Source organism: Perissodus microlepis, chromosome 15, assembly GCF_051167445.1.
Source record: "Perissodus microlepis isolate ML-2025 ecotype Zambia chromosome 15, ASM5116744v1, whole genome shotgun sequence".
In the NCBI taxonomy this organism is placed as follows: domain Eukaryota; kingdom Metazoa; phylum Chordata; class Actinopteri; order Cichliformes; family Cichlidae; genus Perissodus; species Perissodus microlepis.
In genome coordinates this window covers 36659705-36684317 of record NC_140475.1, presented here as the reverse complement: position 1 = coordinate 36684317, position 24613 = coordinate 36659705, and the positions used below count along the sequence as shown (strand labels likewise).

Below are 24613 nucleotides of genomic sequence, written 5' to 3'. Positions count from 1 at the left end.
TCCTCCGTCCTCCGATTTTCCCATAGGGCCACATGAGAAATTAGGACTGTTGTGGAGGCTCGCCAATAGCAGAATTTAATTTTGCTCAATATTAATTTTATCTCTGTGCTGCAACTGAGTAGATGTTACAATTGAAGGAATAGTAATAGTACCAATATTTTATCATTATTAATCAATATAGGCAAAAACAACTGTGAACAAAATGTGCATGTTTTTGCAAACTTTTAGATTTTTAACTTCATACAGAGCGGTCTTTGCTGTTTTGCTTGTAGTTTAAGAGTTTAAGAGAACAAGAAGTAGTCTGTTTTAGGCTTAAGTAAGTGTAAAATAATCAGGTTCATTGTCTGGGGTGTAAATGTGAGGAACGGCAAACTCAAGTTTTACAAATTCCTCATTTTTCTTCCCACAAAACTCTTGAGTTTCTGCTCTCAGGTCCCCAGCACATTTTAGCCCTTTAGCCAAACCATCTGTCAGCTACGTTGTAGCCTATGTCACCATGTTCGGTCTCATGCTCCTTCAAAAGAGCAACAAACTGACTCCTGTCCCCTTGCCACTGTTTACTGTTTTAGTAACAACATCAACAATGTGTTTCATTTTTATTATTGATTTTGACAGCAAGGTCTGGTGGGAAAATACCAATACCAATGTCCATTCTGGGTTTATTTTCAATTGTATTTTGTAGTATTGTATTTCCTAATTTTCCATTGACCTCGTACGGGCCGCTCAGAGACAACCAAAAGGCCGGTTGTGGCCAATGGGCTTTCCTCTGCCCAGGTCTGCTCTGCAGACACAGCTTACTATGTTGTGAGTACTGCAGCCTGTTAAAACTAGATCTAACGGGACTTTTTGGTAATAGCATGAGCTGTAGTGTTTTTCTAGCATGTAATAGTGTGATGAATTGTTCAAACTTGACTTTATATCACTGCTGCGAACCTCGAGTTGTGCCTGTCATGTCACGCTGAAATTTGGCAGCTCTTTAAGGAAGGCTTAGCAGGTGTTTGTCGTTCTGCTCACCTGGGATCTCTCATTCAGAACCGGGTTTCTTTTGTCATAGTTTGCATTGAACTGATCTGCAGTTCAAGGGCTGACATTTGGGCATGCTTTAAACACGATGGGAGGTGAAAGATAAAGAGCTAGGCACTGCATTTCAAATTTCACGTATCAGCAGCAGGAGCCGTGTCTAACACTTCCCCATTCAGCTGTTGAACTGAGTGTTGCTAACTAAAGAGGTGCTCAATGGGCTCGCGGTTTATTGTAGTGGCCCTAACACGATGACTACTAGATTGTTTGCCATGGTGCATATGCTACTGTTACACACTACTACTTTATTCAATGGTACATGTAGTTGAAAGCCACATATAAACAGTGCCTTTTAATATACTAAGACTGATTAGTGTATTATTTTCTTCTTAATAGATTAGCAAAAACATGTCGAGTTTATAGATGCAAAGAAAACAAACAGCCAATATATTATGGAGGACGATAAATAAAATTGAATTGAATTGAGGTTGGAACCAGAGAATGTTGGCTTTCTATCTTAGAGGAATCTAGATGATTAATCAGTTATATATTTATCCTTTTTTTCAGTCAGTTAACTAAGAAGGCTCCCAGAGTTGTTTAAAAAAAAACACTCTGAAAATGAGCCTTTTTGAAAATGAGCCTTGTACTGTATGTACACTGTAGTATACTGCACGCCCTAATTGACCCTTTCTTTTTCCAAACGCAGATGTCGTTGGTGAGATCATTTGTAATCAGTGATTCTTTCAAATTGGATTACTATGTCACTGTGATTACCTTGTGTCTATTTCTGAACAGACATCTGCATTTGTTACTTTTGAATTTGCATTTTAGTCACATCTCATAAAAGCCATCCATTCTTAATAAATATGTAAAATATGATCCTTTTTTCTATCCTTATATTAACACACTCATTTCATTGTTAAGTGTCCGTGTGTGCCAAGCTCGACAGATTGATTCAGTCCCACGCTCTGCAGTGACAGAGACAGCTAATTAAACAATAAGCAGTTTAGCTGTGGTGTGGACTCCACACAACAGGACACTACAGCTTGTTCCGGTTTAATTGTAAAGTAAAAAGTGTTTATTATTTTTAACCTAAACCCTCTGTGATAAAAGGATTCATCTGGTAGAACACGCACAACTTACCGGGCCGTATTAAGTAAACAAATAAATCTCTTAATTGTGCTGTTCTGTGGTACATTTTATTAACTTCTGCAAATTGTTGGAGCCTAATCATCGTTTTCCATATGCAGACTTTACTTCCCGGGCAATCGTTTTTATACCTGGGTGGCCTCTCCAAATATAATCTGTGTGGGAAACACTAGCAGTTTAGCACTTTTCTTCCACTGTGCTCTTTCTTCTGCCGTGAAAGTTCTGCAAAGCAGACAACCACCAGCTACAGTTCAACAAGGGGGACTCGAGACTCAGTTATTCATCACAAAGAACTTAGCATAGGAAGAAAACTTACACGCACAGTGTACAAGTAATGCACATGAGCACGCACATGTATATCTGTGCGTGAACACACTCGTCCTGGCCACAAGCAGAATACAAATCTGCTAATTCACTAAATAAATAAAAGATTTTTCTCTGTAAAACTAATTATTTTGTTTTTCTCCCGAGACCACTCTGTTTGTCTCGTCGCTCATATTCTGAATGATGTATGTTACTCTCAGCATTGTCTAACTATTGTGTAATCACACACTCCAATAACCAATAACCAGTCCAGCACCTGAAATTGTGTTTCACTGCCTTCAGCGCATTTGGCTAAATATGTCAGCACAGAAAGTAGCGGTGAGGTAATTCTACGGGTCACGGAGGTGGCAGCACATCCAATCAGACATGACTTAAGGCTCCTTTGGCCCAGTTCCACTCTGAATTTTAACGGCCTCAGATTGACAGCCAGGGAGCAGGGTAGGGGTTACGTATCAAGGTAGACTAACAGCCTGTTTTTCAGACAAGCCCTGCACATGGTGTGATTCTACCCCTACTTCTGGCCCACACCTTGAGTCGGGGCCAGAAGGCACCAGTGCACAATGTAGCAGCGTGGGTTGTTCTCCATTTTCACGAGTTTAAAGGATAAATTGATGTAGAAAATGCTGCTCTATGCTATAATGGATTCTTCAGCGATGGCTGCCCTATCTGTGTATTGCAGCCCTGAAGGAAGTGTACCCTCAGCTCCCCTACACAATGTGGGAAATTGCTTACCGCATCGGCACTTAGCCAGGATTGGCACTGAATACGGAATTAACCTTGCTGTGATTTCTTTAATTTGCTTGGAGTGACATCTCCCTCAGGTGAGAGAGGCCTCTGTCAGTTTCTCGAATATCTCTCACCATGCGCTCACATGCAACTTATGTTGCGTCCCTTGACAGTTTTACATTACTTACACCAACGGTAGAGCTTGGATATATTGTTTTATTTCTGTGTTGTCTATTAGTTGAGCAGTGGACATAAAATGATCTCCAAAATGTATATCAAGGATGGGATACCTGCCTAATGGCCTCTCTGCCCTTTGAAAAGGCCCCTTCTTGGTTAGATCAATAGAAACACAATTTGCAGCCTGGTGCAAGTGGATCCTGCATGGAAATAATATATTGGAGTTCATTTACTAATACACTGCAGCGTAATCTGATTTTTAAATCTGAAATTTGTCCATTTGTTTCTGAAGGATCTGCATTAATATTTTGTTCAACTGTAAGTCCACATCTGCTGATTCTGAAGTTAACATGTGAATGATGTTGGGGGAAAGCAGCAAATCTTCCTGTAAATGCCCGCTGCAACTTTGTGCTACAGTGGTCTTAATCTTAGACAATGTGTTGTTTATTTTCATGTGATTTTATTTTGTTTATCTGCTCTTTTGCTTCTCGTACTACAAACTATTCCAGTCATTTCACGCAAATGATCACTTTTATTACAGATTCACAAGATAATGTGGCTTTGGTGTGAAAATTCATTTGGCAGCAGGAACAGGGAGAGCCTCATTCTTAATGTTCTGTAATATTGTTAATGTTTTTTTGTAAATAGTAGTAGAAGTATACAAGTCTTCATACTGTACCTGCTGGCAACTCAGGCTGTTTGGTGTGATGTGGTTGGATCATTGCTACGTAGGTTGGTGAAAGAACATTTAAGAAATCCATAAAAATACATAAAACTTCATAATTATTGCTGTATATTAGAAAAAAATAATAGAATAGAAAAGCTTCACTGAAATGGAAGTATTTCGTCCTGTGATCTAGCAATGCTTGCATATTACCTTTTGCAAATCAGTCATTCACCTTAAAGTACTCCTCAAAGTACTTCCATACATGAGTCTTTCTTATCGGCGAGTCGGGGCAGAGCTATAAGACGACAGCTTCACTAGTTGCCATCTTCCAAGTTGTCCTTCTTTTATTCTCGTTTCTTTTTTTTCTTTTTTTTCCTACCTTTTATTGTTTATTTTATTTTAACCTGCCAAATACGGGACAGACTTGGCTGAGGAAAAGAAAGGGGAGAAAGAAAGAGGGAAAGAAAAACAGCGGGGAAGAGGAACGGTGATAAAGGGCAAAAAAACAAAAACCAACAAAATAAGCAGACAAAACATACATAAATCAATCACCTGGATCACCTGTTGAGAAAGAAAAAAGAGAAAACAAGCAGAAAAAATAGAGCAATATAATAAACAACATCATTACAATGATCTATGTGAATATAACAGTAAGTACTAAATATTAAACATTATTGTGCAGCACGCAATATCGACAGCGCACAGTGTGCTTTGAGGTAGGAGCCAAAAAGGGTGTAGTTTGTGTGTGTGAGCACCCGTGTGTACACCTGTGAGCATGAATGCGCTTGTAATGATCTGCTAGAGGGTGTGGGGGGGCCACAGACCCGTCCTCCAGGGCATGAAGCAGGTATGAAGGAGATCCAGGCTCCAGACATCCAGAGGCCCCCAGAACACAAGAGACCAAGGAAGACCAACAGAGGGGCAGCTGCGCCACTGTCCCAGAAAGAGCTGAGGAGAGCCCCAGATGAGGGGTCACTCAGCAGCCGCGGAGCAGAAGCCAGGGAGGGTTGCAGTGATGTGCCCGTGAGCTCCGCCGGCAGCCAGCTGTGCCAGAGTGACCGAGCCCCAGGCCGAGAGGCCGAGGGCACCCCACCCCCGAAGTGGCCCGAGCGAGCCCCAGGCTCCAGGCCCCGACATGCAGCCACCAGGAGCCGGTGTGTACCTGGACGCCCATCCCCGGACACAAAGAACCACCAATACACCGATGTCTGAGGGCGTCTGCCACTGGCAGGGGAGTGGTGGGGGGGAGATAGGCCTCCTTGGAGGGCCTGAGATGTCCCCAGAGAGGTGGAGTCTGATACCCGACCTGACATATAGACACAGACAAACAGGCACACACAGATACAAACATCTATTCCCACCCTCATGCTCTCATATTTTATTCTCATTTCTAATTTCGTCCATCCTGGTCACACTAAATGAGTGAAATCTTAACATCGATGGTACCAAAAAGGTTTGCTGCAAATAATGATGCTCTACTTCAAATGACGAACACCTCTACTGCTCAACTTCTGCTGCGTGATAGTGTAGACCTAGAATTGAACTGAATTAAACTGATCAACATTATGGTATGGACCTTGTTGTAATACTCAGTCTAGTAAACTGAGTCACTATTAGACTAAAAATATTGGACCATCTAATATAAAGAATCTCTTAGCTTCCCACTGCAGTCTATAGTAGTATGAAATATTATGAAATGATTAACGTGATTTTAGCTGGATAACTATTACTGTGAGCGCTGGATGTGTTTCTCTTTGAAACTGATTCAGGAATTTAGCTTTCATAAACATTTAGCTTTTGATTTCTTGGTTAACACTGATCTTGTTTTTAAATAGTTTATTCTTGTTCAAGCGACCGCTCACATCCAGTAGTAGGAACATGTCTTTGTGCAGCTCAGAAAATCCAACAAGAAAACAACAAAGTACACCAAAAACAATGTTAGATGAATAGCAAAGACAGGGATGTGGGATATATAAGCACAACAAAAGGCTGATAGTGTTTGCTATGTTAGGCATGGGAAAACTCATGTAACAGTAGCAATGACCATCCTTTTCCATTTGGTTTGACTGACCGGGTTTGCTAGCATTTGATAACTTCAGAGATGTCATTATGTTCACATTGAATCAGCACAAGGCTGCATATTTTCTACAGAATTATGAACACTCGCAAACTGGAATATTTAGCTCCGTCAGTTTAATTGGAAGCCTACATGCCGCCTGTGTATATCACTAAAGGGTACTGCTGAGCGTGGGAGACATTATTACTCACACCTGTTTCTCATTATTGTGATCTGCTCATGTGAAATGGATAGCATTTGATTGCTTCTCTAGGCTGAAGCGCGTGAAGATTTTTTTCCTTTCCAAAAACACCACAAAGATGCTTGTATGTGTTCAGCGGAGGTCACGGCCACAATTTTTTTTATTGCACGTCTATGCCCTCGCTATTTGGCACCAGCGATGCTGGTGGTTTCAAATAATTATGTATTTTTATTTTATCAGTATATCAGTGCCATTTCACTGCAGGGTCTCAAGTGTTTCACAGTCAGCCTCATCTCTGTGGTCAGATGTTCCAAACCAGCAAGGTGCAAGTAAGACAGATGACATCTGGTGAAATCAGTGTGGTCTGGTAGCATTTGATCTGGAAACTCAAATTACGTAGGCTGTTCCAGAATAACCCAGCATTTAACTATTATGGTACCACTCAAGCAGAGCAATTCCCAACCACACTGGTGCAGGTTACTGGTGCAATCACTGTTAATGGTAACCGCACGGCAAGCCAGAATGGCATTATGTGGGTGGATCACAATGCACTTCAATGTGCTGCCCATTTAAAACACAGTTAGTTTTTTGTGTGCATGCAATATTTGTTTGGACTGTGTTAATAATAATAATAGATTGCATTTATATAGCGCTTTTTGGGACCCCTCAAAGCACTTTACAATACCACTATTCATTCACTCTCACACACTGGTGGAGGCAGCTACAGTTGTAGCCACAGCTGCCCTGGGGCGCACTGACAGAGGCGAGGCTGCCATACCGCGCCATCGGCCCCTTTGGCCATCACCAGTAGGCGGTAGGTGAAGTGTCTTGCCCAAGGACACAACGACCGAGACTGTCCGAGCCGGGGCTCGAACCGGCAACCTTCCAATTACAAGACAAACACCCAACTCTTGAGCCACGATCGCCCGTGTTGAACCTTGGGTGAGTTCTGCTCAGTTGTGACTGTTTAAGTTTTTTGTTTTCCCGATGATTCCGAATCCTGATAGAAGGGGTACCTGAATCAAAACAACCAGCAGGTTTGTAAATGCCAGAGACCAGCTACTGCCATCATTTAGGATGGACACCAGCTTGCTGCCTACCAGCTTTAATGCTTTTAAGTATAATTACTCATTCTCTAAAACTGTGGACAGCCCACTAACAGGGGCTCCAGACCTTCTCTGCTCCCTGTACATTTTCCTGCTGTTTTTCCTTTTTCAGTCATGTTCCTGCCTGCTGAGATCAATTTTATTTGCTTTTATCTGTTTTGTGTATTTTTAATTGAATTGGTAGCATTTTTATTCTTTTCACTATTCATATGTGAGTGTTGCTTTGTGCATTAGTCTGCAACTCTTTTACATTTTACCTGCACAAAAGGTGCTATTCCAGAGCTGATTAAATGAAGCTCCAGTAAATCACTGCCGAGCCTGCCGGCCTTTAAGTCTATGTAGTCTTAAAGATGATGGTGGTATTGGGCTTGCGGGGCTATAGAGCTTACTGGGACTGAGCCATCATCACATTGACTACATCTGTAATGCACTAGCTGTGACCAGTCACACTGCCTTCCATTTACCATAATTAAGCCACTGCAGTTTCACCTGGATTCTATGATTAAATATAGACTGACATCATGTCTCATTCCTGTTGTGAATGATTCCAATTTGCTCTCATATCCCAAGTCTTCACTGCCTCTTTTATCTGCTCTGTGTACTCACAGTTCAGTGATATTGAACTCGCTGTGGGTTGTATTTATGCTGTGTCAATACTGAAATAAATGTGAGGTCGTCATTTTTCAAAGCGGTTAACTGGAGGCATCGGAAAGTCAGACGCTTTTTTTTTTTAATATCATGTGACTAACCGAGCATAGATGATCCATTTTGCATCAATTTGCTTACCAGCAAAGCTACACTTGTTAGTAGCATTGGAAAATCTGACATCAGACAGATTACAACAGCCTCATTTAATACTAGACAAATCATCCTCAGCGTTTACAAGAATTCTCCAAACAATTCAAGCAAACCTGCCTTCATTTATCTCTCAAATGTAAATACACAAAGCAAACTATCCTTACATCATTGTTTACTGTCATGATTCGTCACATTGTCAATACAACAGGTTCTTCAAGTATTTTCTGATGTTGACTGCAGGTAAGGTTTTGTAGACAGTAATTGAAAACGTTGTTGAAGAGCAAAAAGCTGCAGTTTTTTCTGTGTGGCTTATATCAGTTTCAACAAAGTTACACATTTCTGTATAAGAGACTGATTGCAAGAGACTGTAAAAGACTCACATTTCCACTTTTATATTGTTTTATACTGTAAATTGTTGACAGCGTACGTCACTGCAAAAAAGATAGGAAAAAGGCTGTACTCATACAACAGTCCATAGCAGAATGAAGAAAAAAGCATCGCAGCGAAACCTGCAGTAGCTGGATGGGACAAAAGATTCTTTCAGTGCCGTTCTGCAAAGGAAAATAAATGTTGTGTGGATGGGAACCTGTGGGTCAAAAGATAGCATCATCTGGAGGTGCAGAAAGACTGCGCTCTAACAAGCTATACAGCACTGCAGGTACAGTTCTGACTCAAGAAAGCACTTTCCTATGTTTTCAATTTTAATTTTGAAGTGTTGTAAATGCTTTTTTAAAAGATTTACTTCAATGATCAAAAAGGTTTATTTAAAAAGAATATATATTTATAGAGAATGTGGTTGACAGATTATGAAAACAGGTACAACACTTTTGCAAAGAAGATCTTAAAAGGCTGAGGTGTTATTCCACACCCTTAAAAACCAATCTGCAGCATTTTTATACTGCAGATTCATATGTAGATTTATGATTGTCTTTCGTCCTGTCTCCTTCCCTTTACACGGCAGATGGTTTCCTATCCCTGACCCTGGTTCTGCTAGAGCAGGGGTAGGCAACTCCAGCCCTCAAGTGCCCGGTGTCCTGCAGATTTTAGCTATGACCCTCGGTTAACACACCTGAATCAAATGATTAGTTCACATGTGTCCAACTCCAAGGCTCGAGGGCCGGTGTCCTGCAGGCCACTGGAGAACTTCAAGACATGTTGAGGAGGTAATTTAGCCTTTGAATCAGCTGTGTTGGATCAAGGACACATCTAAAACCTGCATGACTCCGACCCTCGAGGCCTGCAGTTGCCCACCCCTGTGCTAGAGGTTTCTTCCTGTTAAAAGGGAGTTTTTCACTACCACTGTTGCCAAGTGCTTCCTGATATTGGGTGATCCGATCTGTTGGGGCTTTCTCTGTATTATTGTAGGATCTTTACCTTACAATATGAAGCACCTCGGGGGTCACTGTTGTGATTTATTGCTATATAAATAAAACATAATTGAATGCAAATGAATTGAAAAATATGTAAGCTTCATGCTTAACATTTTTTCTTTTTTGTTCTAATGTAATCGACCTCCTGTAGAGGCAGGGAAGTGAGGGATTGTGGAAAAAAGCTCTTTCCTGTGGAAACTACAGCATTTCGTAATATGTAGCAACAGTACTTGGCCTTGTGGGTCACTGCTTTTGATTTCATTGCCTTATTAAAGACACTAGTGCATACCGTGGATTTCTAAGCCCTGTGTGTCTTTAATACCAAGTATAGTGAAATGCAATGAACGAAGCTGTGGAATAAGGGCAGTGTTGAGGTCAAGCATAGAGCCGGAGGGTGTGTGTGTGTCTCTGTAGTATGGAAGCTTGCATTTCTTTATAGTATATATGTTGTTAATTAAGTTTATTTATATTGGTCATTTCTAAAGCGCAGCTCTCAGAGTTCTTCACAATAAAAAAACAAGCATCAGATAACTCTGATCATCAAGCCAAAATGCAACCGCTAATGGGCCGTAATGATCCACGAGAGCTGTGTTTGCAACAAGTAGACATTCATTTTAATGACTATACCTGGTTTTAGCGGTGTCATGTGGGTAATACTAACACACATGCAAGCAATTTTATATGAAAAAAACAAACATTCTGCCTTCTTTATGATCAATTAGATACTATAAAGCAGTCTGTAAACTCAGATAGCAGATAGCAATGATAATTAGGGTATATGGGGAAATTATTATGATTCAGCTGCCCCAAATTAATTGGTAGATTGCATCATTTTTAACTCTATATTACAATGACAGTTGGAAGGGTTTTCAGAGCTGACAAAACTTATCCACTGTGCAGTCTGTCTCTCTGCCTTCTGAAACTCTTTCAAATTTAAATTAAAATGACTGCGCTATTACAGATTTTCTCAGTGGCTTTGATGCATTTCAAATGATCAAAACTGCTCGTTAAATCATCTAGTCACTTGTGCACATCATAAAAGCACGTTCTCATTCTTTTGAACAAATTGCCAAATGCAAATGCTGAGAACGATCAAAAAATATACTTAGAAATATACACGATATGACCAGTAAAGCAATTGTCACGTTCTGGCTTTGCTTCAGTTCAGTAAGTCCACTTAATAGATGGAAACATTAACAATACTATGTAGTTAAAAATGACTTCAATTTGTGTATTTAATCTCTTTGTTCAAATACAAGCTGTACATGTATCATCAGGCCAAGGTGCCACACAAATATGTAAGCTATCTTAGATGATTAGCTTACTACTGAAAGCCACCCACTGCTTATATTCAGTAGCTAATGCCTCTTCCCTTGTAATATTGTTGACATTGTGACTTTGTAGCATACCATGTCTCTCAATCTAATGGATTGCTATTTATCTTTTGCTATGAGAGATATGCCCGAGTGAAATTAGAAAACGGCAGTGTGTTATTTAAAATAAAAACCGGTTTGCAATCTTTACACAAGTAATTTAATAGCACATGGAAATACTGTGCATTGCATCCTGGTACTGTAACCTTGTCTAGACAAAATCACATTTTTATTACATCAGACGTGCTCTCCACCATTTGATTCCTATATTGACACAATCTGCTGCACACCCTCTCGCACATTAGTGGGATTAAGTCAAAAACGAAACAAAAGCGGTGCACCCACTGAAGATTCCTCTTCACTTGTGTCCCAGCCGCTTACCATCCAGCTCCACAAAATTAGAGCCCTTTGTGTGATGTCTCCATCCATGTGCTCTCTTGGCACACTAACTGGTGTGGTTTTTCAGACACATTCAGTGCTTATTTATGGATTGTTTTCTCAAACGCTGGCCCTTTATTTATTTTTTATTTTTTTTTGCAGTTGTTTGTGTTGCTACAATATCTTTGCCAAGACTCTTGGACTTCATTGTTGCCACCACGACAGTGTGAGGAGAGACAAGAAAGCTTATTATCGACAGTTTCTTCGGTTTCAAGTTTTCTGACACAGTGGTTTGCAGAAAAAAATCAAAGAAAATGCCCACCAGGGTTGGAGAATGTGGCATTACATATAAAATCCAGCTCACTTGCAGGCAGCACCGAATGGCAGCTGTTCTGAAACACAAGTTGTCTTTATTCCGACTCCTCTCTTATAAGATCTGGCTAAATCGGGGTTACATCTCTGTGGTTTTCTGTATGGTACACTGTGCTCAGTTTAACTTGATTGTGTGCTCTGTTTGAATCCCATGCCTTCTGAGTCTGGCCACACATCTTCCATCCCAAACCACCATTACCAGGCTGAAAGGTTCTGTATAAATAGATTTCACACTGAGCACCACTGGGTTGGAAATTAATTGTTGTCTGGGGAAAATTCTACCACAGTTTCTCTTATATGTACACAGAGCAGCCTGCTGAGATATTTTAACCATTTGTTACACGCACACTCACAAGCTAAATGATCTAAACAGTCTTATAGGTGTGATTTTACTCGAAATAGAACGTGTCTTTGCTGTCAGTTGGAGCTTATTGGCCGTGATTATCAATGATTGGACAGATTTTTCCATTATGCTGTTTTAAGTGGCTGGTTTAACATGTTAAATAGAGCTTCAGATTATGCTATTTTCAGTGTCGATTAGCCGAGTCGTCATTTTCATATTTCATCTTCCAGTGAAATTGTGGTTATATATAAACGATGTATTCATACATAAAGAAGCACAAACATAAGCACACATACTGAGAAACAGGTTCCAGATGAGTGCTAAATAAATGGCGGCAATGATTAATTGGTTATTAAAATAGTTGTTCATTAATTTTGTTTCCATCAGTGACTCAACTATTCATTCTAACGACAGCGTTAAATAAAACAATGAGTGGCTTACCCATAATGTTGGCTGAGATAAACTTCATTTACATTTATTTGCTTTGGCTAAAAGTGTGTCATAGCCTTGAACACTTTCCAGCATTTGCTGCTTTGCCTTTCTGTCTTTCAGCTTACATCCTTCAGATATAAAATGATTAAGAATTCCCAGATTTATGCCACTAATGTATTTATTCCTGATGGCTGTATCCGAATTATTCTGGAAACCATATTATTCTGTGTCGCTCTACTTTTCTCAGGGTTATTATTAATGCAGTTTCTAGCATCAGAAATTAGCCAAGTGAGTCTATCTCTGTTAGCCTATTTTAATTTGAGTGTTGAGTGGACATCTTTGTGTGGATTTGCATGTTTAAAGTGGGCCATGCCACTGTTGTTATGCCAGTAAAGCACTGACATGTGCATTGAGCCATCAAATCTGTCTGTCTTCAGGGACAGCTCTAACTGCATTGCGTGGGGTTGAGCAAACGATGAGCGGATGACTGGGAATACACCATTATTACCTACCGCTGTATCAATATAAATAGATCAATGCTCTGCTGGTCTGCTGCTATTTTAGGATGCAAGGAAGGTAATCAGGAGTTCAATGCAATATCTAATTGTATTGCCTCTTCTACTCAGACTTAAACTTACAAATAATTTGCTACAAATGAGGGCTTTCCACCCACTAACCACAGGCAGCACAAAATGCCTTATGTATGCGCGTACGTGTTTGTATTCTGTGTAGACATGGTGGTAAGTAGTTTGCCTCTATTCTTCTATTTCCAGCCAAGAAGTATGACAGTGGTGAAAATCTTAACATCACTGGGATCACAAAGGACCAGGCTGGAGACTACGAATGCAGCGCTTTAAATGACATTGCCTCTCCCGACACCAAAAGAGTAAAAGTCACAGTCAACTGTAAGTACATCTCTTTCTTCTTCCTTGGGTTCCCCTGTTTTTTTGTGCACCGGCCTCGCAGATCCACGAACGCTTGAAACAATGCCAGCGTCGTGTCCCTGACGGTGCACTTCAAGAAAGTATACTATCCAGAAGTTTGAGAAAGTCGAGAGCTAAAGAAGTTTCTTAATATTTAATGCGAGAATTCCCTTTTTGTCGGTGCATGTAGATGATTAATTCACACTAAGGAAAGGTCTGACTGTTCTAAGCACTATTCCATTATGCAGGTAATGAGTCTTTCAAAAGTGTGAGGAGACAGTAATGAGGAGCCAGGGCATTAATGAATGATACTGGGCTTTAGCTGTCGTGGTCACATAGAAACCACCACTTGTAAGTAGAAGCAGAATTGGGTGCTTGACTATTATTGCCATTCCCTTTTCTTTCAGAAGTGCTCCTTTGCTTCACTGTTATTCATTGAAGTTTCTGTATAGATGCCCTCTGCTAAATCTCACTTTTGGAAAAGCTTATCAAGCACTCATCGACTGCGATGTGGGGAGGGAGGGGGAAGTGAAAGAAAAAAGGCTCGTCTTGGCCCAGTTAGTGAGTCGCATCCAGAAAGCTAATCATGCAAGTTTTCTAATTCAGGTTTTAAGAAATTGATACGTACTTTTTTATATTCATTTTCAAAACAATTTTTAATCTGTTTCTGCAGATCATCTGTATCCACCTCCATGTATTAAGACAGTGTTCATGCCCGCTTTGGTTCAAAACCAAGAATTGTGGCCATTATTTCTGGGTAATGCCTGGCTCTAATGAGCTGGGTCTGAGTGAAGTTTCAGAGGCCAGTTATTTATAGCTCTACTGAGACGTGGGTTCAAGGATGAAAAGTGCTTTGACAACTGGCTGTGTCTTTATGGTACAGAACAAAGGAGATGTTCTCTGTGATTGATAAGGCATGTCATAGTCAGACGCTGAATTTTAAGCCGAGACGGCGGGGTTATGTGGGCTTAGCATTCGAACTGAGTGAATTGATTAGGAAGACTTTTCTTTGCTGTCAGACAAAGTCTTCACAGTTTGAGCCCCTGAGCCATAGTTGGGGTGGGAGCGTGTTGTATTTGGTCAAGTGCTCAGGCCTGCTGGACAGTTATCTCAGGCTGCTTCTGCCATTGATTCACTCGTTGCTATTGATCTGTAACGCAGACGACAATGGTCCAGATATCTGTCTGTGACTCCTTTGATCTTATAGTATAAATTGGTTTCTGAGAACTATTTACAAATTTCCCTTTGATCTGATATTTTACATAATCCTTCAGTACAGCAGATATTGAGTTGCTCCGCTTCACAAATAGAAAGTGTTTCTAGTACAAAAGAGTTAAACGTATGGACCAAAAACTCTCGCACATTACATCAGCCTTCAGGGTAATGAATAATTAGTTTTTGTAACGCAGCCAGCCTAACTGCAACACCTTTATGGAATATGCTATAAAAATGAAAAATGTAAAGGAGACAGTTTGTTGGACAGTGTTATCAAAAGCAGCAGGAGGATGTTGAGCGATTACTTTGAAATGAGATTTTTAGAGTCGATGTCAGTTGAAAGCCATTATCTCCAAAGTGTTTCTTTTCAGGAATGAAGTAACACAGCCTTCACTGAGGTCGATGATAATTCATTTTTGAAATAATCCAATGGGTCTTAAAAGGGTTTTTTTTTGTGCGCTAGCGAAGTGGGAAAAATATAACCTTTTATAAAGTGGCACGCAGTCCTTAAATTTAGGTGAAGTATCATTAAAGATCCAGATGCTATAAAGTCATTGCCGAATGACCAATTAAGAAGAGGCTCCACAGTCGCCCCTTTCTCTTAATATAAAATACACAAAAAACTTTCATGTAATTTAGGAAAGGAGGCATACCCTGCATGAGCTGTCTTAAGAAAAATGAGCTTGTGGATTTGTTTTTCCACTTTACATGTGCAGTACCATTTAGTGATCAAAGTGCATCTGCGAACAGAGAAAGCCTTTGTGCATTTCCAGTATTTTTTGACCAAACACCAACAAAATATTAGAGAAATGCTTTTAACTTTTCACACATTCGGACTTGTAATGCTGGCATCGTCACACCTCAGTGGCGGTGCATCTTACCCCCAAAAAACCTAAAGTATTTATGATTTTTTTGCAAGTTTCACATTCTGCAAACCCATCAAGTGGGCCAGTTCAGAGATTTTGCTGGGCCCGTTATGGCTCTCAGGCCATTGGTTTTGCACCATTGATTTAGAGAGACAGCTTGATGGGCATCCGCTGTACACATGAAATATCTGATAGAGCTCTTGTGTGACATGTATACACATTTTCCTTCATAATTTGTGTGCAGTAAGACTAGAAGGTGTCTGATAAGTGTTTGAGCACGCGCTGTACATCTTTGGGGCTACCCTTTCAGTTATAAATAATGGATTTCATAATTATTTACATGCTGTTTGAGCTACTGCAAACACTGTCAGATTTTTCTAGCCTCACAAGCATTTCACACACGAAAGGTCCTGTGTTTTATTGCGGCTGTTTAGAATTCAAGGTGCTGAATAGGTAACAGAGAAGAAGCAAAAAATGCAGCTGACATTAAAGAGGCAGGACTTTGTTTGTTGGCTTCTTCAAATGGGACTGAAAAGTTCTTCAATATTTTGTGTTCTGTAGCTTCAAATAGTCAGCGACTGTTTTCAGAGCATTTTGTCAGTATGCTTTTCATGCTTGTATTTTTCATCAAAGTTGCCTCTTCCCTTTTCTCTCTGCATGGTGACTGGTGACACATGTGCTCATCTCTAAAGATAAGGAAGCAGAATGAATGAATTAAAGTTGTCCATTGGAGCGACTGATTTGGCCACAGCAGGCAGAGCTTTAGCCAGCTGGTGGCCACTCTTCACTGCCTCCTCTCCTCACTGGCACACTTCTCCTCCTGTGAAGTAAAAAGAGAAGCATTTGGATTGTGTCCCAATCTACTGTATCATTCATGCTCTGCTGTCACACATCAGGCTGTATTCACCAGGCACCCGGGAGTGTGGGCTATTGATGAGGGGCTGAGCGTATTAAAATCTGTATTAAGATAAAGACATTAGCTGACATGGAAACTCAAACAAGAGAGAGTAATTACGCAGCAAGAAGCAAGAAATTTACTTTATTAAAAATATTACACTGTATGGACACGTGCTCATACAGCTTATTTACAGCTGTATGTCTCACAAAAGAAGCCTGCTAATTTTGTGAAGGCCCTCCTGGGAGACTGTGCAGGTGTCAGTTTAACTCTCTAACTTAAATAGCACACAGCACAGAAATTCAAATATTCTTTTTGCTTGTTTATTAAGTCACTCAACACTGAACTATGAATCATCTGAGCATAAAAAACACACCTGGCTCTAAGAAGTGTTTCTAAGAAGCCGTTCTTAAGGGAAACAGGGCGAAAAGCTGAGGTTTGCCAAATTACACAAGAACTAGAATGAAAATCAGTGACAGCAGGTCTGATGGAGTCATGAATACTAATATTTGGTTCAAATAGTCAGGAGTGGGTGTCTGCAGCCATCTGCAAAACACAGTGGGGGCTCTGTTTGGTTTGGAGCTGCATTTCAGCCAGTGGTGTTGGGGATCATGTCAAAACTAAAAGAATTATGAATGCAGAAACGTACAGACAGATTTGGATCCGCCCTGCGATGCCATCTGGAAACCATTTCATTGGCAGCAGCTTTAATTTCAGAATGACAATGATCCCAAACACACTGCCAAAGTCGCCAAAGCACACCTTTTACAATACTGGCAGTAGAAAAAAGAAAAACACACAATGGAACATTACAAATCATGGATTGGCCTCCCCTGAACTCTGGATTTTCGATCATCTTGACAAAGAACAAAGCAAAAGGCAGCCAGCATCCAAATAAGAGCTTTGAATGTCCTTCAAAAGCTGAACTATTTGTGAAGACTACTTAAAGAAATGACGAAAAAGCTTCTTAGCGAAACACAAAGAAATGAGAGGTGGAGTAACAGAAAGGGCGCAGCGTTATCGTTCGATATTGTTAACAGTGTAAGCGGCTATCGTGGCGTGCATTGACCCCATTATGGTATCACCACTGATCCTCTTTTTTCTTGCTAACAGCAGTTAAATGAAATGAATTCATATTCATCAGTTAGTGAAGTCTGTAGTATTTTTTCCTTCATCATTCTAATAAGACAGCATAGGATTGAGTGACACTGACATTTCAAGGGTTAACAGTCTAATTAAATACATGTCCAGACAATTTTGTTCAAAACAATGGCTTTTTTCAAAGCTGTGGGTATAGCTGACCTCTGGGCTAATTGCAGATTAGGGCCACTAATTAAAATAAGCAAACCAAGGTAATGAAAATAAAATTAAGCTCGAACATATTTGCAGTTTTAATAACACCGGGCCACTAAGCCTGCCATTTGGTTCTCTATGATAGGAGGAGTTAGAGGCAGACGTTCGCAGGCATTGTCACTGCCCGTGTGTTAAGTCCAGTACATGTAACCCCAGCATGGATTTCTCTAAGGCTCAAATGTCCTACCTTCATGTGGCAGCATTAATTAAATTATGGCCTGAGAGGGCTTCTTGCCTTTATGCTCCTGGCGATAAATGAACGGCGACTGAATACTTTTATCATCTAAACCTGAACGATGGCAGTCATCCATAAGGTCGCACTAGAATCAGATTGGCTTAAAAAACCCTACTTGGCGAAAGGATATTTCAGCTGTGATTCTACCTGATGAAATTTGATCTCTGACCTACTTTTTTAAATTTACATATTCATCTTCACTGCAGGTGGGTGCCGTTACTGGCTGAAATTCTCACTGCACAGTGTGACTCAAAAGCATAAATATCACATCTAGGTGGTTGAGTCGGAGGGATGAATGAAAAGGAAACCACCGTGGAACACCTCCGCCTGAGATAAAACGCTGGTGTTTGATTAATTAATGAAGCCACCTTGTAGCAGATTGAAGGCATCCATCACTAACACTACAGATAAAACAATAACAGAAGCCTGTTTCTGTTTTAAGACGAACAATCAAAGGTGTTTGACCTCGCTTTCTAGTTTAGGGAGCTCTTTTCCTCCAGAGAGAGGTGTCTGCTCCTCTTATTGAACGAGTGAGAATACAGGGTTTGAACATCATCATGTTGCAAGATGAGATTTGACAGTTTGCACAAACTTTAGTCACACACGGAAGAAACGGAGACAGCTAACTGTCTTGTCGTGCTACGTTTTATTTGCCCGTCACTGTTTCAGCTGCTTCATCTGAAGCTGTTTGAAATATCTAGAGGGAATTTGATAGCGTGGCACAAATGTTTACATAAAGATTTTAACCCTAACTCAAAAAATTTGGACAAAATTTCACAGAAAATGTCAACTTTGCAGATATCGAGATGTTTTGCAGAAGTACAATTTGGCTATTATCTGAAATAAGAAGCACAAGGAGGCGATATAGAGTCAGTTATTCATTTATTTTACGTTTATTTTCTTAAGATGAACTTAAGAAAATGAAATCAGCAGGGTTCTTTTAGGACTCTTTTACATGATTTTACATTGGGCTACATTCCTGTTAATTTTAGCTTATTTAATTAAATAATGCGTTTAAATCATGCATTTATTCACCTGACCTACATCTCTTAGAAGCTAAATATAAAGGCACTCCATTCATTATACCTCCACCATGAATGTAAATAAAGCTGTAGAGAAGTACTCGACTGCTGTGAGATCCTTCTGAATTTCTCCTGAGGCTTGGGAAAAATAACTCAGCGATGCAATAACACATCTTTGTCCGCTAAGTTGACTATTTTCTAATTTATGTTAGCAACCATTGCATTGTTTTTCCTGCACTTTACGCATTCATTATACTGTTTCTTAAGGTGTATCTTGAGGCAGCTGAAAAAGTTAATTGTGTTCCTTTGCAGCGCAGACAAAACGCTTTGAATATGATTTATAATCGGTTGAGATAACTTCTGAAGTATTTCCAACAACAATGATGATCTTCTTTGAGGGACAAGCTCTTCTCCGTCTGCTGTGGCAGACATTAGAAGTTTGATCTCTGTCTGTCTTTTAGCATAGCTTCAGTCATCGAATCATCGAATCATACGAGTCCAGGAAAGTTCAAGTTGCACAGTGCTGGGAACAGCTGTGATTGGCGCATGCCTGCACACTTGATATGCTTTTACTTTGTGTTCTGTAGCTGGAGCGTGTGTTTTTATTATTGCTCAATCATGGTCATTAAACTGTGTCATCATGCCCTAAATGAACATTATTGGTATTTACCAAAATGATTGTAATGTTTTTGTAACGATTAATCCACCAATATGTGCAAGTTCGTTATTCAAAATTATGGTTTTATAAACAGAATGTAATTATTGTTGTTGTTCATTATTTTCAAATTTACTGTTTTAAGGCACATTAGAATTTTTGATTAAGATGTGAAACTAGTTATTTTCTTGCATTCCTGAACAGACAGATTAGTTTTAATGGTTGATGTAATGCTTGATTTATTAATGAGCTCTCAGAGAAGTCCAGTGTGCCGGGAATAAAAATGTTGATTACATTTCAGTGAATTCAGTGAGTTTTATTTTTTAACAGGTTTTTTGACAGATTTCTAAAAAGTATTTGCGTTTTCTCTTTTTAACTAATTTGTTAAGCCCTGAATACAAAACTTTTCTCCAGGAGCCACTCGGCTTGTCAAGTTAAAAGGCATCAATTACTAAAAGTTTGAGGTGAATGTATGTAAGAGTTTGCATGTATAATTTTTAACTCTATGTGGATTAGAGAAAATGCAAAATAAATTCAAACTGGTGGACCCAGTTTGTTTGTTTTTAACCATTGAAGATGTGTGCTGTACACAGTTCAAAGAAACGATTGAAAGCCCAAAATTACCATTATATTCATGCCAATGGTGAGCGTATACAAACTTCTGACCGCGTATAATTTTGTATGACAGCATCCCTCGATTCAGGCTAAAGCTTTAACCAGTACAGGTTTGTCTTCCTTTTTAATATCACTTTGGCTCCTTCGTGGCAGAGTGAAAGCGTACCCTGTATGCTTCGGAGTCTTCCAGCCATTTTTACGCCTCCTCCCTCCTCCAGTACCCTGCAGCTGTGAATTCCGCTCACATATTCGCCATGGCTGTGATTGTAAAAAGAAGAGCACCTCGCTCTTTCCTGCTTACACTAATTGTCCAGCAAAACTGTGATCATTTTAATCACCATACACATCAGAGCTGCTGTGAGCAATTTAACCAGTGGTATTGATAGCTTTCTGAAAAAACAAAAATCAGAATGCAGGAGCACACTGCGAATACTTCTAATTCTTTGCATCACCTGGTCCTTTGTTTGCTCCTAACCTTCCTTTCCCTCTAATACCCCAGCCGTCCAGGCCTGTTTGGAATTCAGGCCCCGGCCTGGTAGATACACCCACAACATGCTCCTCTGCTGACAGAGTGGTTGTGGGGAGTCACGACCATCTCTGATAAATAAGAGACTAAAGTTGTTTACTTGTGTTCAGTAGACACATCTTCATGACCACCCAACATTACAATGTCAAGTAATGACACTGGAGTAAACAGCTATTAGCGGTGTGTGGGCATGTTTGTGCTTCATTTATTTATTTATTTATTTGATAGTTATTGAATTTACAAAGAATCATTATACACTATAACAGCTGCATGGAGGTATGCAGAATTTATTACATTTTGCAAAATGCATGACCTACATACTGTGTGTCCATATCAGGCTCAGCGCAGCGGTGGATGGTGAGGTTGAATCAAAGGTGGAATAAACGTTCATCGCACAGTTCAATGAAAACTGTCGTCGGGAGTATTTTCAAATCAGACACGCAGTCTCCGTTGAGCGTTTGTCGACAGTTTGCCCTATCTGTTGAAATACTGTGGCTTACGATTCAAAAGAGAAGGCTTCCTAGAATTGGATTCTGATCCAATCCTAAGTAGAGTTAAAGCCAGTACCCTCAAGCTGTTTGGATGTAAATCCATCTCTCTACATCTCTCCAAAGCTCTCGTCTTGATTGCTATTTGGATTCCTTGCTGCATGAGGGGCATGAATAAATGAGCGGAAACTTGATCTTCTGCAGAATAAATGTTCTGGCTAGTACACTTCCTTTTTTTCCCTTTACTTTTAAACATTGGCATCCCATTTTAGTGACAAAATAAGTAATAATGTTGAGCGCAAGGTGAATAACATCACAGGCTTACATGAAATCGTCTATAACATGGTTATTATGTTCACACAATCGGAGATGACTTACTGAGCTCTCTCGTAACAATGGATTAATGATATTTCCGCGTGTGTCGACTGTACCATTGTCTTCATCGGAACAGCTCGCCAGCTCGTGTGTATTTAGGAAGATAGGTGAGGATTTGTGTACCTTGAGCCATTTAGTGTTAAACACAGACAATAGATTGAATCCCTGGTGTTGTCGACCCACACAGTCCTACACACTAAGCTGGTTATTTATATGCCTCGCATTGTATAAAAAGAAGGAACACAATGTTCCCTAGCTGTTCTGAATAGAAATCTTAATGAATTAATAAATCTTGGCAGTAGAACCATTCCTGACTGAGGGGGAAAAAAGCAGGACAAAGAAGCCCACAGATGGCAGTGGGGAACAGTGTCTCTGTGTGTAAGCTGACAAGTCATGCACTGATGAGTCCATTTCTTAATTGCAATGAAAACTCATTTTCAAATCTGGCTGAAGAGGTAGGGTTATTAATTGATCCTTTAATTAAAAAGCCTGTGTTCTCCGGGTTCTCTTGGCAAACAATAGTATGTAGCTAAATAAATCATATTCATCCTTGAAGTACACCAATTAATCATCAATTGTCACACGAGGATTGTTTAAGGGACGCTACTCAGCGAAGCCTTGTACATTAAGGTGTTTTGCTTTGTGAGCAAACCCTGTCCATTAATAAAGGTCACACTTGTTATGTATCTTTAAAGTGTGTGTATTTGTACAGTTTGCATAGACATTTGGAGACATTGGCTTTGTTTTGATAATGCAGATGTAATTTCTTTTGGTTCGTGATCGATCCGTAACTGCCCATTTGTCACCTGCCAGAGCCTTACAGTCCTCATTTTTCTGCCATGCTTGTACTATTCCTGGACCCAACCGCTCACCCCCATCTGGTGGAGCCACCGTGACTTCAGGCATGATTTACAGCACCACCCCAGCATTCCCTAGACATTAAATTACCTGGATTATTGGGGCTTCATGGTTTTTAGTGCACTACTTTGCATTACTCTCCAAAATCCTGATGGTGTATAGCACAATATATGATGATATAAGATATGCCAGCAAGGTAAAATTGGACTTATTGGATTGTACTGGGTTTTATGGTTGTGATCTGTCTTAACAGATCGCAGTGCCAAGGTCCAAATTGGGAGAACTTGATAATATTGATATGCATATAAAATTATAGCATTTTGCAATACCTGCAATGCTATAAGAGAGATTTTTCTATATTAGAAATTGCTGAAAGACAATTATTGGACCCAAATTGCTTTTTGAATTTGTCCATTTGCAGAAATACAACTGGCCTTCAAGAAAAGCCTTATATTCTTAGTTACCGCTCTTGGAGTTTTGCAGCCTGTAGTGCTCGTATTGTATGCTGGCCAGTGGGATGATGCATTTACATGGTTCAAGTTTTCAAATTAAGTGCAGCAAATAGAAAAATGCTTAAAAACATTTGACTTTGCCTTTGCAAATAAGCAACATCAGTTCCAACTCCACACTTTTATAGTTTTTCTGAATACGCGGCATGTTGCACGACTGGATCGCTGGTATTATTATTATACTGTGCTCTGTATTTAGAGCTGTGCTGTGGAACGGATGAGCACCTGAAGTGCCTAACATTTTTAACAGCACATTTTTCAATCCTTTCATTGTCTTAGTTTGATTTTTTTTATCTGAGCATTTTAACCAACTACTGATGGAGAACAGTAAACCTAATTAACTATAAAAATAGGAAATCCTTTGAGTCTAAGGAAGAAAGCACAGTGTTCATTTGACAAATAGCTGATCCAGCTGGTAATATATTAAAGGGAACACAGCAAAATAATCCAGAGAGGAAATGCACATTTAGAAAAACAATTTTCCAGCAGTTTTGTGGTTTGTAGTTCAGGGTCTATCCCTGGGTCCGAATGGATGTTTAAAGATATGCACATAAGCTTGATTGGTCAGCGTACCATAAAAGCAGTGAGTGTGTGTTACATTTTTCACAGAAAGATTATTTTCTAAACACGTCTGCAATGCTCGATTCAATCAAATCCAGATAGTCTGAACAGTGTAGGTAATCATTTTATTAGAATCGTGGTTGTTTCTCAGTTACTTTTCATAAAACCTCTCCATGCAGGGCAGCCATGAAAAAACCCTCCATGCAGGAAAAACCCTCCTGGTATAATAAGAATGAAATAAATAAAAATGTCTCTATGTGTGAGATTTGAAGTATTGACTCACCTGACTGAGCCACCCTGTCCACTGTCCTAGTAACTGTACAACACGACAGCCGGGTCACCCTGGTGCTTTCAGAGCCTTCAGATAATCGATGGCCCCGCACAATACCACCAATGGAGGATTACGAGGACTTGCTAAGCCTCTGCTGGTCAGCATACTACATTGATTTTGTCATACTTGTTATTGGCTTATATTTCTGTGCTGCAGAGTACTGTTGCAATTTTCTCTGCTTCTTCTCATCTTTTTCTTTAAGTACATCTGTTCTGTAAAGCGCAGTGTCAGACACCAGACACTCTGATGTTACTTTATTATGTGCTTTAGAAACTTTTGTTTTAGTTGCTGCAGGTTGTTACTGCTCCTCTGCAAAGATGTCTTCGGGTGCAGTAACCACTAATGCTGGTTAAGTTTAAATATAGCTCTGAAGTAATCTGTGATGTTTGAAGAGATCTTTGAAGGTTCTGAAGCAGAAGAATTTTGAGTTTAGACCACAGACACAAGGGTACACACACCCACAGTGCACATTCACACACAACATGCACAGGCATCCAGTCAAGGTCTACTAATACCCCCCCAGCATGGGGCCGAACATTTCATGCAGTGATAAATGAAGAGGAAGAGCCCTAGCATAACCCATTGCTTGGTTCACTATCTTAAGTCCTTCAGATTATTCAGCAGAGCAACAAAAGAGGGAACTAATGGTATAATTGGCACACATGCAAGGACAGAAAATCAACATACACTAGT

General features: G+C 40.0%; 1 protein-coding gene across 2 annotated transcripts in view; it reads left to right on the top strand.

Moving 5' to 3' along the window:
* negr1 (neuronal growth regulator 1) overlaps positions 1–24613 on the top strand; it is a 178014-nt gene that overhangs the window by 94353 nt on the left and 59048 nt on the right. For both annotated transcript variants that reach the window (XM_084953027.1, XM_084953029.1), the window contains exon 4: positions 13267–13398. In XM_084953027.1, coding sequence (XP_084809153.1) covers positions 13267–13398 — 132 coding nt within the window. The remainder of the gene's footprint in view (positions 1–13266; positions 13399–24613) is intronic.